The sequence below is a fragment of the Orcinus orca genome, chromosome 12 (assembly GCF_937001465.1).
Source record: "Orcinus orca chromosome 12, mOrcOrc1.1, whole genome shotgun sequence".
Taxonomy (NCBI): Eukaryota; Metazoa; Chordata; class Mammalia; order Artiodactyla; family Delphinidae; genus Orcinus; species Orcinus orca.
The window spans coordinates 11,567,933-11,588,695 of NC_064570.1; the positions used below are offsets into that span (position 1 = coordinate 11,567,933).

Below are 20,763 nucleotides of genomic sequence, written 5' to 3' on the forward strand. Positions count from 1 at the left end.
GGTCCTAAAGCACTCGGCTGTGAAGCCTGATACTTTGGAAAAGCTCAGTGAATGTTAGCTATTATCAGTATTATCATGTTTAATTTTCCTTCCCTTTCATCCTTCGTTTTCCAGTTGCTACAAAGAGAGGCTTGCAGGATGAAGGGGCAATAAGAAAAGTCTGGGGAGCTATGCAAGAGGCGACAAACAATACTCAATTCGTAGGCAGATTAGCAGAAAGAGCAGCCACCACACGCGTCAGGAAACTTAGATTGGATCTGGGTTCTACAGTTTTCTAGCTTTGTGAGTTTCATTAGGGTATCTCACCTGTCTAAAGTTTTTGTTTCCTCCGCTCTAAACGGAGGCTAGTAATATTTACCCTATTTATTTCACAACACTGTTAGTGAAAGGTTCAAAAACAAGTATTTTATATATACACGAAAACACTTCCTAAAGCCTAAAGTACTAAACAAAGCGGTTTTTCTAATTGATGACATTTTGAAGGGACGGGAGTTGGGTTCTACTCTGGCTCTCTCACGAACAAGCTGTGCTGACGTTGTTTAACTCCTCTGGGCCGCATTCACCTGCCAGATAATTATAGCAGTAACTGCCATCTTTGACTGCGGCTTTACCACACAGCATGCACTGCTCTACGTTCTGGATCTACACGCCAGGTGACCTCTCTCAGCGCCACAATTTTAAAGCAGATATTATGTTCACTTAACAGATTAAAAGAAAAATAGTAACAATAAGGTCAAGAGAAGTTAGAAACCTGCTACCCCGCACCTGCAGTGCTGAGGTTCTAAAAACACCTAACCATAAGAGACTTATTAGCAATCAACAGTCTTGCCTCTAATCACCCGCCACCCCCTCACAGAGAGGCTGTAGGTACGCCCATCCACCTGGAGAACTTCATCCACCAATCCCTGGATCCGACCCTCCCCGTTGCTGCCCAGGCCCCGCCTCGCCCCGCCCCCGCCCCGGGCCGCTCCGGCCACCGCCCAACCACTAGAGGCCCGGCGCCGTAGACGCCTCCCCCGCCCTCACGTGCGGAAACCAGCGTGTACCCAGACCTCACCGCGCTTAACCGGACGGGGAGCATGCGCCATGTGTGCGCCTGGACTTCCTGTTCGCGTCCAATCGCTTCCGGCGGGGTACGTCTGACCAATAAGGCAGGCCCGGAGGCGGGCCATAGTCCTACCCGGCTCTTCGCCCACCTTCACTTAAGGAACCGCGGGGAAGGATCTACGTGAGACCTGTGCGGTGGGGTCGGGGCTCATGGCCGCGTCCAGGACGCTCGGCACTTTCCGTCTCCCGCCGTTACCCACGATTCGAGAAATCATTAAGTTGTTTAGACTGCAAGCCGTGAAGCAGCTATCCCAGAATTTTCTCTTGGACTTGAGGCTGACAGGTGGATGGCTTATCAGTGCTCCCCGGATGTCTTCCCCCCGCGTCCCTGGGGCGTGGGTCGGGGGCGGGTCGCGCGGACCCTGCGGGCGGGTGACGGGGGTCAGGCACAGGCGTGTAATGGACTTAAGTCAGGCCCTTCTGCCGCTTTGAACTGAAAGAACTCCGGAGTCCCGCCGCCCAGGGGAGGTGGAATGCGTTGTTTGCTCAGGGGTGTTTGCCGTGGGCTCTTGAAGGCAGGTTGTGCGGACGCCGAGCAAACACTAGGCATAGAAGGGTTCGCGTTTCCTGAAAGGCGGTTTTGGAATTCGAGTCTCGGTGTGTTAACAATACGAAATACACTGCACGTGTTGACTAGGTTGGCTTTTTATGCAGTTAAATTAGAGCAGGGATTTTATCAGTAACAGTGTCGGAAGAGTGTCAGTTTCATGGGATTCGTTATTTAAACTTTTACCTGTTGAGTCTAATCCTCGAGGATTTAAATTAAACCAGCCCCTATGTGCTAGAGCTGAAGATGGGATATGGGAGTGAGCAAGGCGAAGCCTGTCCCCAAGGAGCTTACATTTTAGTCAGTTTACATTCCCACTCCTGAAGTAACATTTAAAGGTACAATAAAATTCACCTGTTTGAAGCGCACAGTGTGATACATTTTGACAAACGTGTATATTCGTTTAACCTCTACCACCGTTTCTGAGTGTGGGTCGTTCTAAAAGCTGAGACTTCAATAATACGATGTATATCAAATGTGTCCACTAGTTCACGGTTGGAGTACTTAACGTTTCTGAGGTTTTGATATTTCATTCTGTTTGGCCCCTCTTCAGAAACTGAAAGGATCAGTAGATCACACCCCGAAAGTTCATCTTCTGTTAAATGAAGTACAGTCCACAAAGCATGGATAGGATGTTTTATCTTTTGGACATAGAATAGCAGTGTGGACAGGCCAGTAGCAGTATAACTGGGTAAAAATAGCTTAACGTGGTTTCAGTTTTCTCGTCTTAATTCGAGGAGAGCTCTACTATAAGAGCTTTAAAAGGTTACCCACCTCTCAGATTCTTTGCCTCTGGTAGTAAACCAGGACCAACCTTTTCTACTAGTCATTAGCCACATTCTAGGTATAGAGCACCGTTTTCAGGACTGAAAATACAGGTCTTTAAATTTCCAAAAGAATCCTTCATGTACATTTTTTCATGTGAGTCTTTATTCACCTTTAGGAATGAATTCTGGAATCTAGGTACTATTATTCCCTCTTCTATAGGAACCAAAGTGAAGGGAAATTAAGGCACTTGTGTGAGGTGAGAAGCTCAGGTGTGAGCAGAGCAAGATGGAAACCCAAGCGTAGTGAATTGACAGTGCCTCTTTGATAGTCATTTGTATTTGAATGTTTCTGAAAAGTTGAAGGTGGAACGACTGTCCTACCTACTGTGATAGCTCTCCATTAAAAAAGAATATTAAATTCACGATACCTGTGCTTAATGCAGACTCTGTTCCCTCCGAGAGGCGTTGGTCTTTAGTGGAGGAAGGATTGGCTTTAGGATTTACACCTGAGCTGGAGTCCCTTCTCTTGCATTTGCTTTCTAGGTGACCTTACCCAAATAAAATAATAAACAAGGAAACCAGGAAGTGTAGAGAAGTTAAACTGGGATAGTAGTTCTTAGTTAATGTGCTGTAAGGATTTGCTGTGAGAAAGCATGTAAAGCACCTGTAATAAATAGGTGGTCAGTGGGTGCAAGTTTTCTCCTGGCACCCATTAAAGAGAAAACTATTTTTGGATGGTTGAGAGCCTGTTTTTGCCTCTAAGCCTACAAGGCTTGGTTATCAATAATAGAAGCAAAAATGAGACTGTGCGGTATCAGTGAACAATGCAGTGGAGTGCTGGTATGTTTTCAGTGGCTAAATTTCCACTATCCCAGGAAGGCCAATTGCTTGGATTTTAATATCTCAGTCAATAAAACCAGTCTGTTGTTTGTTTTCCCAGAAGTGATGGTTGATGGCAGTGAATCCTCAGTAATCTGCTTTTCCGTGATTTCTTAAGGTCTGCTTACTTAGATCGATTAATTAAAAAATGAATTTTCTCACATCAACTTGCACGTTTGCAAAGCTTAAAAAACCTCCACTGCTAAATGTCACTTTTTCCTGAAAATAACCGAGAATCCAAGTTTCTGCAAGTCCTCTCAGCTAGGAACTTGTTGCCATTGCCATACTGACCACCAGCTAGATGCCTGCTAGTAAAAGTAGAGACTGCCAGCACTTTCTGCTTCTGGAGTTTTAACTTGCAGCACTGGAAATTCTGAGTGTGAAACTCTTCTTGCTTATTCAGATATTCAGCGTTCAACAACTAGAGAAGTGGTGCGTGCTTTTCCAGGCAGTTCTTCTTAGGAATTGATTGGTTTGGCAGAGGAACGGGTAGAAAAGACCATGTCGGCTAAATTTACGTTAAGGAAATTTGTTATGGTAATCTTATTTTTATTAAGGGTTTGGTACAATTCACCAGTTATATGGTAGAATATTGAATGGCCACTATATGTTGGTTTAGGTTGAGCGTTAAATAATGGGATAAATATTCTATATATTATATATAAAAGATTAGTTGATTGAGTAATTGCTGATAAGAATTTGTGTAGATTATTTTTCTTTTTAAATTCCATATGTTGAAATTTGCCAAGCTAATCGACTGAAACTTTCTTTTCTCTAGATAAAATTGTAAGGAAAGCTGGCAGTCTGACAAATGCTTATGTTTATGAAGTGGGCCCTGGGCCTGGGGGAATCACAAGATCCATTCTCAATGCCGGTGTTGCTGAACTTCTGGTGGTTGAAAAGGATGGTCGATTTATTCCTGGATTACAGGTGAGATACTTGGTGTCTTTTTTAGGAGGCAAAAACTCAACATAAATCTTCAAACAACGCTTCTTAAACCCCAGGGTATCCAAGGATTCTGTAGTTTGCTCCTCAAAGTGCAGCTCTCCAGGCTTCGTTCCAGAGATTGATTCCATAGTCTGCAGTGCTATAGGAATCTGCATTTCTAGCCAGCATGCCCACATGAACTGTTGGCCACAGCTTGAATAAACCTGCTTTATGCATTTATACTAAACAAACTAATTGCCTTGTGTGACCTTTTTTTAATCTACCAATAGCTGTGCATGTCATGGCCCATTCTTTCAAAAATAAGTCAAACTAAGTAATGCCAATACTGACTTCTGAGAACCTCATTTAAATTCAGAAAATCATGTCTACAAGCAAAAGATGAAGACATATGCCTCATTGAGAGAGACTAATTGTTAAGCTTAGGCATTTGTGTAAGGATTTTTTTTTTTTTTTTTTTTTTTTTTTGCGGTACGCGGGCCTCTCACCGTTGTGGCCTCTCCCATTGCGGAGCACAGGCTCCGGACGCGCAGGCTCAGCGGCCGTGGCTCGCAGGCCCAGCCGCTCCGCGGCATGTGCGATCTTCCCGGACCGGGGCACGAACCCGTGTCCCCTGCATCGGCAGGCGGACTCTCAACCACTGCACCACCAGGGAAGCCCTGTGTAAGGATTTTTTAAGTGAAGAAATTAAGTTGTACCGTTGTACCTGTAGAGTTACGATGAGGTTTAAATGAAATGATACATGCATCTAAAACAGTAGGTGATGTCATATGGGAAATATTTGAAGGAATTGGGTGTGTTTCAACAGGAGAAGAGAAGCTTTGAGTGAGGGGATTGACAGCTGCCTATGAGAGGTTGTGGTGGGGGAGGATCAGCTTGTTTTTGTTTTCTCTAGAAGGGAACTAAAACAGGTAACTGAGGGAGGCAGATGTGAACTTAAAATGAGGAGGGACTTATATTTTTGAAACAGTGGCAAACAGTGAAACAGATTATATCAGGGATCTTGTAAAGGGAATTTTTCCTGGGGGGCACTTAATGCACTTAAAAGAGTCTTTGTTTGATTCCTCTGCAATTCTGAAACTTTAAAAGAGCCCTTAGCCTTTAGTTCATATGAGTAGCAATTTATTAGGCGAGTCCAGCAGAATAATAAAATTATCTACATTGTTACTTTCATACAAGAGGACATATTGGTTTAAAATTAGGACGTTCTGATACTTTTGTATGTATTGATGGATAAATGTTTAATTTCCACCGGAACAGTTAGAAAAGATTTGTTTGAAAATCTAGGGCTTTGTGTTCATGCCTCTGAATTTTTTTAAAAACCTAGTGATTTTTTTCTCATTATTTTGCTATTTCTAGTTTTTATGCTTTAAACAATTATGTATTTAGTTTCATCTAATTTTGCCAGCCTTTATTGATAGAGTTGGTTTCAGATTTATAACTTTATTTGAGGAAAGAGCGGTGTATCGGTGGGAGGTGGAAGTGATGATATTGTTATTTTTGGTGAGAGCATAAGGTGATAAAAAGCAACTGAATAACACTATGTAATTCCCTGCAGGTTTATTTATCTAACCCTTTTGTGGGCATAGAGAAGAAGACTCATCTGACCTTTTTCCCCTTAAAGGGACATCTTAACCCTAAATCTCACCCTCTCTTATGTGTAATTCTTTCTCATTAGGCAGGGAGGTGAATCACATTTCTCATCGCCAGCTTAATTTATATATTCTCCTCTCTGATCTCAACTAAAGATCTTTGAAGACAGACTAAAACACAACTGTACTCTTCTCCCCTGCCCACCCCCACCACTTACGCAAGTCCCTGCATTCCTAACCTCTGCCTTGTCTTATTTGTCTCATGAGATTTATTATCGTCTGACACACTATGTTCTTCTTTGTTGTCAGTCTCACCCCATGGAATGTAAGCGCCATGAGGGTAGAGAGTTTTGTTTGGTTTGTTCCCTGACATGTAAGAGTGCCTGGCACATAGCAGGTGTTCAGTAGTGTCTCACGTGGGAGATAAATAAATGTCTCTCTGTCTTTGTAGGGATCTATCTAATTAGCTGATTAAATGTGTTATTTAATGGTGAAAGTGAATAATTGTGTAGCATTGATTATCAAAAGCATTTTGTGCTTTTTTTCCTAACCATGAAGGTTGATTTCAAGGTAAATTACTGTGCAAGAAATGTGTATTTGACTTCTTTTTTGTTTCTGTAGAAGAGGCAAAATTAATTTTTAGTGTCTTATGTGCAGGAAAGGAATTTACGTTAAAAAGAAATGTTGGGTACTAAAATATCAAATAGACTTCTTTTTCCTGTAAAGAATGTTTCAATATGTAAAACCACTTTCTTTTAGAGGTACTAAATTAATCATAAAACTCAGTGAAGGCAGAAGGAGAGTGATCTATTTTAAGGATTCCATTTTAGTGATATCTAAGCTAATAGAATTACTTTTTAAAGAAATTGTAATAATTTATAAGATGTCTGCTAGCTGAAAGTATGTCATTTGTAGCTTAATTCAATTCTTAAAATATTATCACGAGGCAGCCTAAGGGAAAGAACATAGTGATAACATAGGTTTCACCATCAGCATGTTGTAATGTAAGAAAACATGTCTAATACGTGGAAGCATTATAGTCTGAGTTTGTAGCGAAGAACAGACTGTTAGCATCAAATGGCTTGTGTTCACTTCAGGCTGTACCGTTTACTATTTATATGACTTTGGGCAGGTAACTATCTCTCTGTGCCTTGGTTTGCTCATAGGATTGCTATGGATTAAATGAATGCCTTATCTTAGTGGGCACTCAATACATTTTTTTTTTTTAAAGAAGATGTTGGGGGTATGAGTTTATTAATTTATTTATTTTTCTGTGTTGGGTCTTCGTTTCTGTGCGAGGGCTTTCTCTAGTTGTGGCAAGCGGGGGCCACTCTTCATCGCGGTGCGCGGGCCTCTCACTATCATGGCCTCTCTTGTTGCGGAGCACAGGCTCCAGACGCGCAGGCTCAGTAGTTGTGGCTCACGGGCCTAGTTGCTCTGCGGCATGTGGCATCCTCCCACACCAAGGCTCGAACCCGTGTCCCCTGCATTAGCAGGCAGATTCTCAACCACTGCGCCACCAGGGAAGCCCTCAATACAATTTTTGATATAAGTAATCAATTAAATTATCATCCCCATGCCTTGGGCACTTTTGGTAATTAAGGATTGTTCATGAGACTGCTAATCTGGAAAGAGGTATAAGAGAAAAGTAATGTTATTCCTTTGGAGCACTAGAAAATCCCCAGTGCTGTGGAAACATTGGGACTACTCATCAAACTAGTATTGGACATGTGGAGTTTCTTTCTCTCTTACTGTGGTTGCATTTTCTTGTGATTATGCATAAAACTTAGTTTTTATCATGTAAAGTTTATCAATGTTTTTTTTAATTTGATGCTTTTTACACCTTAGTTTTAAAATAATTGGCCAAAACTAAGAATTTCGCCTACATTTTCTTTTGGATGTTTTATCTGGATGTGGAATCTTAAAAAAACAACAACAACAAAACAAAAGTGAACTCATAGATAGAGAGAACAGATTGGTGACTGCCAGAGGCTGGGGGTTGGGCTTGGGTGAACTGGGTGAAGTTAGTCGAAAGGTACAAACTTCCAGTTATAAGTCCTGGGGATGTAATGTAGAGCATGCTGACTACAGTTAATACTGTACTGTATATGTTAAAGTTGCTAAGAGAATGAATCTTAAAAGTGTTCATCAAAAAAAAAAAAAGTGCTCATCACAAGAAGAAAAGTTTGTGTGTGGTGATAGTTTCACAGTGTACACATATATCTAATCATTATGTTGTGCCCCAGAAACTAACGTAATGTTATATGTTAATTGTATCTCAGTTTTTTAAAAGTTGAATGCTAATTGAGTTGAAAGCTTATTTCCTGAATAATGTACAAATTCTTAGAATCATAAGCAACATAAGATCCAGTGGTTTTCAAAGTTCAGTTGACCCTAGAACAACATGGATTTGAACTGCAGTGGTCCACTTATACACAATTTTTTTTTCAGTAAATACATGCAGTACTACACGATCCGAGGTTAGTTGAATCTGAGGTTGAACAGGTACAGAGGGCTGGTTATGGGACTTGAGTATCCATGAATTTAGGTATTCTCAGCAGGTCCTAGAACCAATCCCCTGCAGATACCAAGGGATGATTGTAAATGGGAAGGAGAAAAATAAAATCCCTCTCCAATTTTCCAAGTGTTGATTAAGTAGAGACCTTAATTTGGTAGTTAGAGTGCCTCCTCGTTGGTTTGCTCCAGGTGAGCCAAATTATAAACTCTGCCAGAACTTGCTCTCCTCTTGTTCTAAACATTCCACGACAAAACAAAAATAACAGTGAAAGGCAGAAGTCTCACTTTGATCTTCTTTTTGCACAATGAGAGGAACATGAACCTTGAAAATCTACAAATCTACAGTTTGGAGTAAAATATTACAATAAATCCCTGTGAATCACTAGGTAATGTTAGTTCCTTACAATGAGCAGAAAAATTATGAAGGTATCTCTAAAATATTTTCAGTAAGGAAACTTTAGACACTAATCTTCGCGAGATCATTCTAACTCTAAATTCTCAAAATGGAGTCAATATAATTTGCTTCCACCTTACCCCCTATAAGTGCATGAAATTTTAGCACTTAAATTTAATGCATGTTTCAGAGTCACAGTACTTTGAGAAATTAAAAAAAAAAAAAAGCCAGAACCCAAACTAAGAATTTCTCCTGTCTTCTAGAAGTTTCATAGTTTTAACTTTTACATGTAGGCCTATGACACATTTTGAGTTAACTTTTGTATATATTGTGATGTAAGGGTAAAGATTTTTTTTTTTTTGCACCATTTGTTGAGAATATTATCTTTTCCTCACCGAGTTGCCTTGTTACTGTTGTCAAAAATCAATTAGCTTTATGTGTGTTGGTCCATATCTGGACTTCCAATTCTGTTTTATTGATCTATAGGTCTATCTTTTCACCAATACCAATCTGTGTTGATTACCGTAGCTTTATAGTAAGACTTGAGAGCAGGTCATGTAAGTCTTCCAACCTTGTTCTTCTTTTTCAAAATTGTTTTTGCTATTCTAGATCCTTTGCATTTCCAAATAGTTTTAAAATCATATTGGCAATTTCCACTTTGAAAAAAAAAAAGCCTCATGTGATTGCGATTGGATTAAAACTGTAGATCACTTTAGGGAGAACTGGCATCTTAATAGTATCGTCTTCTGATGCATGAACGTGACATATTGCCCCATTTATTAGGTTTTCTCTAATTTCTCATGGCCATGTTTTATTGTTCTTAGTAGACAAGTCTTGCACACCTTTTGTTAGATTTACCCTTAACTATTTCATATTCTTTGATACTGTTGTACATGGTATTGGTTTTTAATTTTAACTCAAAGTTGTTTGTTGTTACTATGTAGAAATACCATTTTTTTTTTAGATATTGACTTTGTATTCCTACAACCTTGCTATACTCACTTATTAGTAGCTGTTTTATAGATTTCCTTAGTATTGTCTGCATATATTAATATTTCATCTGCAAATAAAGACAGTTTCACCTCCTCCATTCCAATCTATTTGTCACTGTTTTTCTTCATCTTGCACTAAGATAACTAAGATAAGTACAGTGTTTAACAGAAGTGGTCGGAGTGAACATCCTTGTCTTTCTCGGGTCTTAGGGAAAAAGCATTCAGACTCTTAACCATTGAGTATGATGTTAGTTGTAGGTTTTTCCTGGATCTCCTTTTTCTGGCTGAAGAAGGTCCCTTCTGTTCCTAGTTTGCTGAGAAGTTTTTTGTTTGTTTTAAATAATGAATGGATATTGGATTTGCAAGAATACTTTTTCTGAGATTTTGAGATGATCGTATGGTTTTCTTTTTTAATTAACATAGCAAATTATATTGATTTTTCTAATGGTAAATAAACCATCTGTAGAATCTGTAATGATGTCACCTCTCTCATTCCTGATGTTGGTAATTAGCATATCTCTCTTTACTGCTCAGTCTGGCTACAGAGTAGTCAACTTTATTGATCTTAAACAAAAACAGCTCTGGAATCACTGATTTTTCTCTATTTTCTTATTTCATAGATTTCTGCTCTGAAATTTTTGTTCCTCTTGCTTTGGGTTTAATTTGTTCTTTCTATAGTTTAAGGTGGAAACAAGTCATTGATTTGAAGCCTTTCTTATTTTCTTATAGGTGTTAGTACAATAAATTTCCCTCTCAGTACACCTTTAGGAGAATCCCACAAATTTTGATATGTTGTTTTCATTTTCATTGCATTCAGAATACTTTCTAATTTCCTTTTTCTTAATATTTTTTGAGATATTAAAGAAAGACTTCAGCTCAAATTTCCCTTATAGTTTCTTATTTGACTTGTGGATTATTTAGAAGTGTATCATTTAGTTTGCAAATTTGGGGGCTTTTCAGACCTCTTTCTGTTATTCTAGTTTAATTCCATTGTAATCAGAGAACATACTTTGCATGAGTTGAATCATTTTTTATTAATTCAGACTTGTTCATGGCATGTGGAATATGATCTGTCTTGGTAAACGTTTCTTGAAAAGAATATGCATTCTGCTGTTGTTGGATGCAGCATAAATTTCAATTAGGTCAGTTGGCATTACTCACGTCTTCTATCTCCTTAGTGATTTTCTGTCTACTTGTTCAATCATTTATTGAGAGAAAGGTATTGAAATCTTGTACTCTAATTGCAGATTTGTCTGTCTCTCCTTGCAGTCCTATCAGTTTTTGTTTCACCTAGTTTTAAACACCGTTTTTAGGTGCATAAACATTTAGGATTGTTATATCTTTGTTATGGGTTGGCTTCTTTATCATTTTGAAATGAACTTCCTGATCCCTGGTGATATTCTTTCCTCTGAAATCTACATTGTCTGGTATTAATATAGCCATTCCGTCTTTCTTTTGATTAGTGTTAGAATGGTATATCTTTTCCACCCTTTTTACCTATTTCTGTTTTTATATTTTAAGTGTGTTTCTCAGAGGCGAGTGTGTAGTGGATCTTGCATTTTTCCCACCACTCTGGCCATCTCTGCCTTATGTATTAGTTTTCTATTGCTGCTGTAACAAATTACCACAAATTCAGTAGCTTAAAATGACATTTTTATCTTACAGTTCTGGGTGTCGGAAGTCTAAAAGCAGGGTCAGCAGGGCTGTATTCTGCTGGAGGCTTCAGGGCAGAATGTTTCCTTGCCTTTTTCAGCTTCTAGAGGCCACCTGCCGTCATTGGCTCATGTACCTCTCGCTTTTACATCTCTACTATTGCCTCTAATCCTGCCTCTCATCACCTTTGTGATTACATTCGGCCCACTTGGATAATTTAGGCTTATTTCCCCATCTCGAGATTTTTTTTTTTTTTTTGGTGGTACGCGGGCCTCTCACTGTTGTGGCCTCTCCCATTGCGGAGCACAGGCTCCAGACGTGCAGGCTCAGCGGCCATGGCTCACGGGCCCAGCCACTCTGCGGCATGTGGGATCTTCCCGGACCGGGACACGAACCCGTGTCCCCTGCATCGGCAGGCGGACTCTCAACCACTGCGCCACCAGGGAAGCCCTGCTGTCATTCTTATCTTTGCTTCTGGCTTTTTTCTCTGGCTGTTTTTAAGATTTTTTTCTTTATCACTGGTTTTGAGCATTTTCATCATGATATGCCTTGGTGTCATTTTCTTCATGTTTCTTGCGCGTGGGGCAGTGAGAGCTTCTTGGATCTGCAGGTTTTCCTGCACTTCCTGTTGTCCAGTGTCTGAATATTATTGCCTCAACTATTTTGTCCGTTTCTCATTTAACGCAAAAGAATGTATCTGGTCTCCTATATTTCATCTCGACCAGAGTAAGAAGCTCTAGGAGTCTTCCTAACCGTTAAGTTATGTGTTTATTTCATGGAATTTTGGAGATAGTAAGGCATTGATTATTGTTAGTATTACCTCTGGGATTTTATAGTAGGTAAATAGAGTGATTATTTCTTGATAGGCAAAGTAGAGAGTTCATGGCATTGAGAATCAAATAGGCTGATGTTCAAATATCATATATGTCACTCACTAGCTTTGTGACCCTGAGCTTGCCTTTGAACCTTTTGTAGCTTCAGCGTTCTCATCTGCAGCATGGGAATGATAGTTATCTTTTGTGGTTATTACAAGGATAGATAGAAATTTATGTAAAGAGCCAGGCCTATTGCCAGTAGTCAGTAAACGGTTGCTATTATAATTATTCTCCTTCCCTGTCATCTTGTAAAGGGACATATAAAGTAATCTAGTCATCCTGACAAAAGGAGCTGTTTTTAATCAGAGGTAGTAGAATTTTGAAATTCTTTCATTGCTAGCAAATTTTAAATAAGGAGGACTTTCTGTTATGATAATTACATACTTTACACATGTAAGTTACTTGATATAGCTATAACCATAGTTAATCATAACATAGACAGCACTCAACCAATTAGCAAAAGGTGACTTACAGCCAAAGTGATTTCCTAGTCCACTGTAAGTCGTAAGTACAGAGACCAATGCTAGAAGCAGACCCACTGACAAGAGCAAGAAGTAACAATTATTACTGTGGCAGAAAAGCTATAAAAAGCAAATATAAAACTGAAAAAAAGCACAGCACTAAGGGATCATAACCATTGAGGCCTTTGCTCTCCAGGCAACAGTGACCCAACTCATCAAGAAAAGGGTGACATTGGGTGCATTGTTCGTGGGTTAGGAAGAGAATTGTGCAATACAGTTTAGAAAGATTTCCACCTGTATGTTTCTGTTTAAGAAATGTTAACACCTAAAGGAGTTACATTGGTTGAATAGAAAATTTATTAAATCAAACATCTAATTCCTTGATGAGTCTGAGTGAGTGAGTTTCTACTGTACATGTTCTGGTCCTGTTTAAAAAGCAAAGCAGGCTGACTTTTTGAAATCATGCTGTAATCTTCACCCTTAGAAAAGTCATTTGTAACATTATCTTAAATTCCTTTTGAATAATAGCATTAGTCTTTTCTCTGTGTTCTATATAATAAAAAAAACTTTTTTTCACCTATTGTGTTTCATACTGTAGATTCATTATCATATAGTTTGCCTAACAGTTTTGTCCAGCCCTTATTTCAACAGTGTTTGGGTTCCTACTTTGTGGCAAGTTAGAAGGAAGGTAATATCACTGGGCTGGGTAATTAATCTTTAGCCCACTGTACAGTGTTGGCTGCCATGAGCCACTCACCATGAGAAGGTGGCATGAGAAGCCCCTCACCATGAGAAGCCCCTCACCATGAGAAAATGGCTATTTGATACAGTTTTTCTCAAGGAATTGGTAATTGGGCATAAGTACCTTATAATTGGGTATAAGTTCTTTCCTCATCAAATTAGATCACCAGCAAACTATCTAGTTAGACCATAGCTGCTTGCCCCCCGCAGAAAGCATTCACTAAGACCTTGACTTGTTAGAGGAGAGAGATTTTTCAGTGACCATGTGAAGAATACTTTTGCATTTTGTTTTCTCACTTTTATTAAAGGCATTCTCTGTTTGTTCCTTGTACCCTTTACAAAACTTAATACCAGAAAAACACATGATCTCTTGGAAACTGGGTATAATTACCTCCAATACTGAGTGAAAATGATATAATTCAGTATGTCACCTGTGAGATCTAACATCTCCAGGATTGTCACGATGTAAAGCTCTCACGATTTACATGCATGTTTCTCCTGTCATGGTTTGGCTTTCTTTCTTCTTTTACAGCCTTATTTAATGAATATTTTTTACTCAAAGCTTACTCATGCCTCATTTTGGAAGAATATAGGATTGGAAACTAAAATAAAAATGATAGAATAATTTGAGTGTCTGTATAAATACCCATTTGGCTGTAATCAAGTGTGTGCATTCATAGTCAGCTGTGCCTTTGAGCACATCATGAGGCAACACCTCCAATGTTTTGAAGTGTTATTCTTGAAGGGTTGTAATAGTGATCTTTCCCACCCCTTTGTCATTCCCCAAACATCATTATGACGATGAAAACATTTTCCTCTATTAGTGGTTGGTTAGAAGGTCTTTCTGTGTCATTGCTGAATATCATCAGGTGTTGAAATGGCTGCTGTCTGTAATCATACTGTCGTTTCAGTTTGTATAGCATTTTCTTTTTTTTGGCCTCCATAATTGCTTCAGGGCCTTGCCATAAAACTGAACACCAGCATTCATTCCTTCTGCAGTGGGGAGTGGGAAAGGGGAAGATTAAGCTACAGAGTGGTCCTGGAAAAGGTAGACCTTTTAAAGAACAGGACGACTTGCTGTTTCACTGACTGACACTTAAGCCTGAAGGGGAATCCAAAAAAAAAAAAGCAACTTTAAACTTAGAAAAGGAAGGTGAATGTGTATTATATCAGGTTTCTGGCATGCAGCTGTGTGTGTCAAGGTGGAAAAAATTAACATTTCAAACTTGGTTGAGTTATCAGAGCATGTAAATTAATGCCAAAAAGCAAAATTTACATTGTTTTAATCTTAATTACTGATAACTTCATTACTTTCTGTATATTGACATGTGAAACATAAGCTTTTAGTTCTGCCTCTTCGTTTTTGGTATGCTTATTTGTTTTAATTATGTGAAGCATAATTATAGAAAAAAATTTTAAGTTCTTCATTGATGGTAAATGCTATCATTAAATACACAGTTTTTATACAGTAAGAACCTGTCCCATAGAGAGCTATCTCCTTTTTTATTTTTATGGTATATTGAGGTTATTATATTTTCTAAGATTAATTGTCTGGAACTCATCAGATTAAGTTTTAGCAAATCATGGTAACTTAAAATAATCCATAAGTACCTTAATATCAGAGGTGCGCAATTATTTTTGCTGAACTACCATGGCTGAATGTATCAAAGCAGATGATTCCCAGACTTAAAATGTTTAGCCTGTAATTAGTATATGCATTTCAGCTATGCATTTCTCAACTTCTAATTGATTTATCAGTGAAATAAATCTTTGCAAGTTTCTGGACCCTACAAATTTTGGGAGCCCCAAATCTCACAGGCTAAGAGAGGAGTATTCCAGCTTCACAGAAAACTGAATGCCATTTGAGCATTCACTTATTCATTCACTTATCAAATATAATGAAGCACTACTATGTACTGTTGCAGCTGCAGGGGATATTAAGGTAGATAAGAAACAGGTGCCCTTAAGGGACCTATGTTGTTGCAGGGAAAAGAAACTTAAATATACATAATTGTAATACACAGTGCTCTAAAGAAGCATGTGCAAGGCACATTGTTGCCCCAAAGGTGTAAGTGATCTACAACTGGGTGCCCTGGTCCATGTCTCCTCTCTGGCTTCTGTGGTGGTGCTTTCGTCCTTCCTCAGTTGCCTCAGTTAGTGAAGAGGAGAGTTAGGAAAATTAGTTAGCTTTAATTGAGCTAGAGAAGAAGGTCCAAGGGATGCTCAGGGCAAAAGTTCCTTGAATTGGAGCCAAGGTTCTCTGAGCTCCCTGAGATGAGATTTAATGTGGGTAGAGGGTTACCTCTTCCTTTGGAACCTACTTTAGATGTGTTTGTTTTCATCGATTTTAGTCACTCCTGCATGTTGAGCTTTATAAGCTCAGGGACTGCATCTGATTTTTTTGTTGCTGTTTGTTTTTTAACTAAGGACTTAAAGAATCAAGTTTTGTGTTGGGTCCAGGGCACTTAACACAATGCAAATTTATAGATGGCTTAGCTGGAAGGCTCTTTTTAGTTAGGTGCCAGCACTTCAGTATTGTAAGGGCATTTCTTAAGATGTGATGTGAAGATGGATGAGATGGAGGGAAAAAAAAAGAGATTAAGGAAAGAGTACGTTTTTCCTTTATTTATTTTTCTTTTTTACTCAGAAAAACTGAAGGAAGAGGAAGGAAAGCAAATAGTGGAAGGTAGAAATAGGCTGGGAGGTAGCTTTTGTTAAAACATGCAGGGTGGGCTTCCCTGGTGGCGCAGTGGTTGAGAGTCCGCCTGCTGATGCAGGGGACACGGGTTCGTGCCCTGGTCCGGGAAGATCCCACATGCCATGGAGAGCTGGGCCCGTGAGCCATGGCTGCTGAGCCTGCGCGTCCAGAGCCTGTGCTCCACAGCGGGAGAGGCCACAACAGTGAGAGGCCCGCGTACCACAAAAAAAAAAAAAAAAAAAAAACCCATACAGGGTAATTCATTAGGTTGCAAGTGCCTGGGGATCAGAAGTACTTTAGGGGTACTCTGGTCAAGGAAGTGATTCAGACTCTGCCACGGACAGCTTGGCGACAACACATGACTTTCTGCTTGTTTGACTCTAGTCGTCGATTAAGTTAAAGATCTTGGTATTATGTAGAATCCTTTGTATATATTTAGGCTACAAAGATTTAGTTGAATTAAGTCCATCTCTCCTATGATTTGCTCCTAATTAATTCTCAGTATTTCATTATAATGTCCTTAGTCTCTAATTTATTTTTTATCAATAATTTTTAATTGAAGTATAGTTGGCTTACAATGTTGTGTTAATTTCTGTTGTACGGCAAACAGATTCGGTTATACATACATATACATTCTTTTTTATATTATTTTCCATTATGGTTTATCATAGGATATTGAATATAGTTCCCTGCTACACAGTAGGACCTTGGTGTTTATCCATCCTACGTATAATAGTTTGAATCTGCTAACCCCAAACTCCCAATCCTTCCATTCCCCACTCACTCCCCCTTCCTCCCTTGGCAACCACCAGTCTGTTCTCTATGTCCGTGATTCTGTTTGTTTCAAGATAGGTTCATTTGTGTCATATTTTAGATTCTACATGTGTTATCATATGCTGTTTGTCTTTTTCTTTCTGACTTCACTTAGTATGATAATCTCTAGTTGCATCAGTGTTGCTGCAAATGGCATTATTTCGTTCTTTTTTGTGGCTGAGTAATAGTCCATTGTATATATGTACCACATCTTCTTTATCCATTCATCTGTCAATGGACATTTAGGTTGTTTCCATGTCTTGGCTATTGTGAATAGTGCCACTATGAACATTAGGGTGCATGTATCTTTTTGAATTATAGTTTTGTCTGACTATATGCTCAGGAGTGGGATTGCTGGGTCATATGGTGATTCTATTTTTAGTTTTCTAAGGAACCTCCATACTGTTTTCCACAGTGACTGCACCAACTTACATTCCCACCAACAGTGTGGGAGGGTTCCCTTTTCTCTACACCCTCTCCAGCGTTTGTTATTTGTAGACTTTTTAATGATGGCCATTCTGACCGGTGTGAGGTGGTACCTCATTGCAGTTTTGATTTGCATTTCTCTGATGAGCAGTGTTGAACATCTCTTCATGTGCCTATTGGCCATCTGTATGTGTTCTTTGGAGAAATGTCTGTTTAGGTCTTCTGCCCATTTTTTGATTGGGTTTTTTTGTTGTTGTTGAGTTGTATGAGCTGTTTGTATATTTTGGAAATTAAGCCCTTATGGGTCACATCGTTTGCAAATATTTTCTCCCATTCTGTAGGTTGTATTGTTTATGGTTTCCTCTGCTGTGCAAAAGCTTGTAAGTTTGATTAGGTCCCATTTGTTTATTTTTGGTTTTATTTCTGTTGCCTTGGGAGACTGCTTAGTCTGTAATTTAAAAAGACAGGTAAGAGTTGAGTCTTTGCTAAATCTGTACAGAAATACAAGTCATTCTGCGGGTCAGAATTAAGATAATGTATTATTTGTGATGTTATAAGCTATTGTTATACTAGTATCTGCCACTATCCCCAGTCATTCTTATGTGTTGAAAGTCAAACACCACAGTTGCCTGTTGCAGTGGACACAGCATGCTATTAGTTCATTAATGATCATTCTTAGTCTGGCTTTTCAGATTTATTTAACGATGCACAGACTTGAAGAAAAAAATTAGGTCTACTCTCCAAAGTGTATGAGCTCATTTTATTGACCTTTTTGTAAACTAGATGCTTTCTGATGCAGCACCTGGAAAACTGAGAATTGTCCATGGAGATGTCTTGACATTTAAGATAGAAAATGCTTTTCCAGAAAGTCTCAAAAGACAGTGGGAGGATGGTAAGTGACTTTGGGTTGGTTTTCTTATTTTCTTTTGTAATTATTTAGATCACAAATATTTATGTTATTTATTTTACATTATAAATGTTTATTATATATTTATATTAAAAATTAAATGACTAGAATTAAATAGGTAATGCGCATTGCAGTTTTTTTCTGCTTTTCCACTTTGTTTCAAAGTAAGATAATTTGATTTTATAATTCTAATTTATTTACCCGATATTTTTCAAATATTTTGGGTTCTGTTCAAATAAACTTTCTATTTTTATGATACCATGTAAGGATGGAATGAACTATAAAGTGTTACTTTTTCCAAGTGGTGAAAAAAGAAGTGTTTTAGTGAACCAAGCTGTACCCACACCTTTCTAACTTTATCTCCATTGTCTTTCACATTCAATGACTAACCAAGGTGCTCTTCATTCACAGACAGTGTTTACTGGGTACCTGCTATGTGCCAGCTCCTTGGAATACATAGATAAATGGGGTGTGTTTCGTGCCCATAAAACCCCTCAGAACACCTGGAGGAGCGATTCTGGCATGCCCCCACGGCTGCCCCCCTTGTCTCTGGCCGCTGCACGCCAGGCTCCCACTGTCCTCTTCTCGGCACCAGCCTTCAGGTTTCTGCCTGCCCAGCCCGTCACAGACACAGTGACAACCGACCTAACTGCCTGCTTCAATCCATCTCAAGTTCCCTGGCATTAATCTGACTGTTACTCTCTTCTAGACTATTTCTCTGCTCCTGTCTTCCTGATACCAGGCGCTCCTATTCCTCCTTTTACATTGTTGGGAGCTTTCTCTAAGTATTCTTTGCTGGTGGTTATTTTTCCAGCCACATCTTACATGTTGTTTCTGAGCTGGGGGGGGAGGGGTGGAACCTGCTGTTCTCATGCAGCAGGTTTGCCTGGATTACTCCTCCCCTGTGGTTTCACTTACCGTGTATATACTGCACACTTAATCTTCACGTCCAGCCTGTATCCCCTGCCTAGGTATCTGACAGCTTCATCTGGGTGCCCCATAGGAACTTTGACCTCATCATGTCCAAAGCAAATGATCTTTTCCCTCAAACCAGTTCTTTTTCATATTTTTCCTAAGCCAAAACCTGAAGACTTTGACTGAATAGTAATTAGGTAGGATTTTTTTTCCTTGATAATTCAAAGAGGATTGTGAGAAAACATTGCTTCTGAAGAATAAATGGACTGGAAAATACTCAGCCATATCTTTTTGTATATTTTTGTTTGATGCTGTTAATATCCAGTTTGATTTTACTCTTAGCTGAAATTGTATTCAGAATATATTGATGAAATAATCATTCCAAGTTTTTTTTCTTATGCCAACCAGATCCTCCAAATGTACATATTATTGGAAATCTGCCTTTTAGTGTATCAACTCCACTGATTATCAAGTGGCTTGAAAACGTTTCTCATAGAAATGGACCTTTTGCTTATGGCAGAACCCAGATGACTTTGACTTTTCAAAAGGAAGTGGCAGAGGTAAGTTTTAACTTTTTCTGGCTATTTTATCATGTGATCAAATTACCAAATAAAACAAAAAGAATGTGATAATTTGGAGTTGAGAAAGGGAAGGGGGCTGCATGTCTTATTATTCAATAGATAGACTTTGATTCAGCTAATAAGCCTGCTAGGCATTCCCATGGCTGGAGTGTTCCAAGTTTCTCTCTCTAGAAGATAAACCCTCAGGGCAGATGAGAGCAGTTTTTGAAGTGCAGAGGTTTAAGGAGGGAATCTGTAGACTATAAGCATTTTTTTAAAAATTTCATTATGACATATAAATACAAAAGAGTATATAACGTATATGCATGGCTTTGTGTATGTATGGCTTAATAAAAAGAACATATGAATCTCTACCACCCAAGTCAATAATTAAATTATAAACATCTTTGACACCCTCTTGTATACCTCATTCTGATTACATCTCCTGTCCCCCACCTGCTACCAAGATAATCTATACCATGAGTTTGTGAATTATTATTCCCTGCATAGTTTATCGCATAGATTCTTATCTGTAGAATTAATATACTTTAGTTTTGTCCATTTTTTAACTTTATACAGGTGGGTTCATACAACGTGTATTCTTTGTATTCTTTTTATCCTGATCTGCTCATGTTCATAGCTGTAGTTTATTTGTACAGCTATTTACTACCCACTCTTTGACTATTTATCTGTCATTTATCTGTCCATATTCCTGTTTTGGGACCTGCATTAGTTTCAGTGTTTCATTATCACAAACAACTGTCATGAACGTTCCTATTTTGATGTCAACTGGTGCACATAGGCAAGATTTATTTAGGGTATAAACCTGAAAGTGGCAATGCTGGATCATTCTGCAGCTTTAAATTTACCACTCTTTTCTGCAGTGTCTAATCCGTTGTTAATTTTACTCAGTTTATTTTTCATTTCAGATATTGTATTTTTATCTCTAAAAGTTTCATTTGAGTCTTATTATA

The 20,763-nt window shown here is 38.8% G+C and overlaps 1 protein-coding gene across 3 annotated transcripts in view; it reads left to right on the top strand.

The window, feature by feature from the left end:
* The first annotated feature begins 1,175 nt into the window (after positions 1-1,175).
* Positions 1,176-20,763, top strand: part of TFB1M (transcription factor B1, mitochondrial) — a 59,056-nt gene continuing 39,468 nt past the window's right edge. For 2 of the 3 annotated variants that reach the window (XR_007470447.1, XM_033404433.2), the window contains exons 1-4: positions 1,178-1,390; positions 4,079-4,230; positions 18,191-18,299; positions 19,638-19,789. Coding sequence is in view for 2 of the 3 variants with exons in the window: in XM_033404433.2 (XP_033260324.1) it covers positions 1,258-1,390; positions 4,079-4,230; positions 18,191-18,299; positions 19,638-19,789 (546 nt within the window). In the remaining variant the exon portion in view is untranslated. Of the gene's footprint in view, positions 1,391-4,078; positions 4,231-18,190; positions 18,300-19,637; positions 19,790-20,763 lie in introns of all 3 variants that reach the window. The other variant, XM_033404438.2, reaches the window with a different exon arrangement.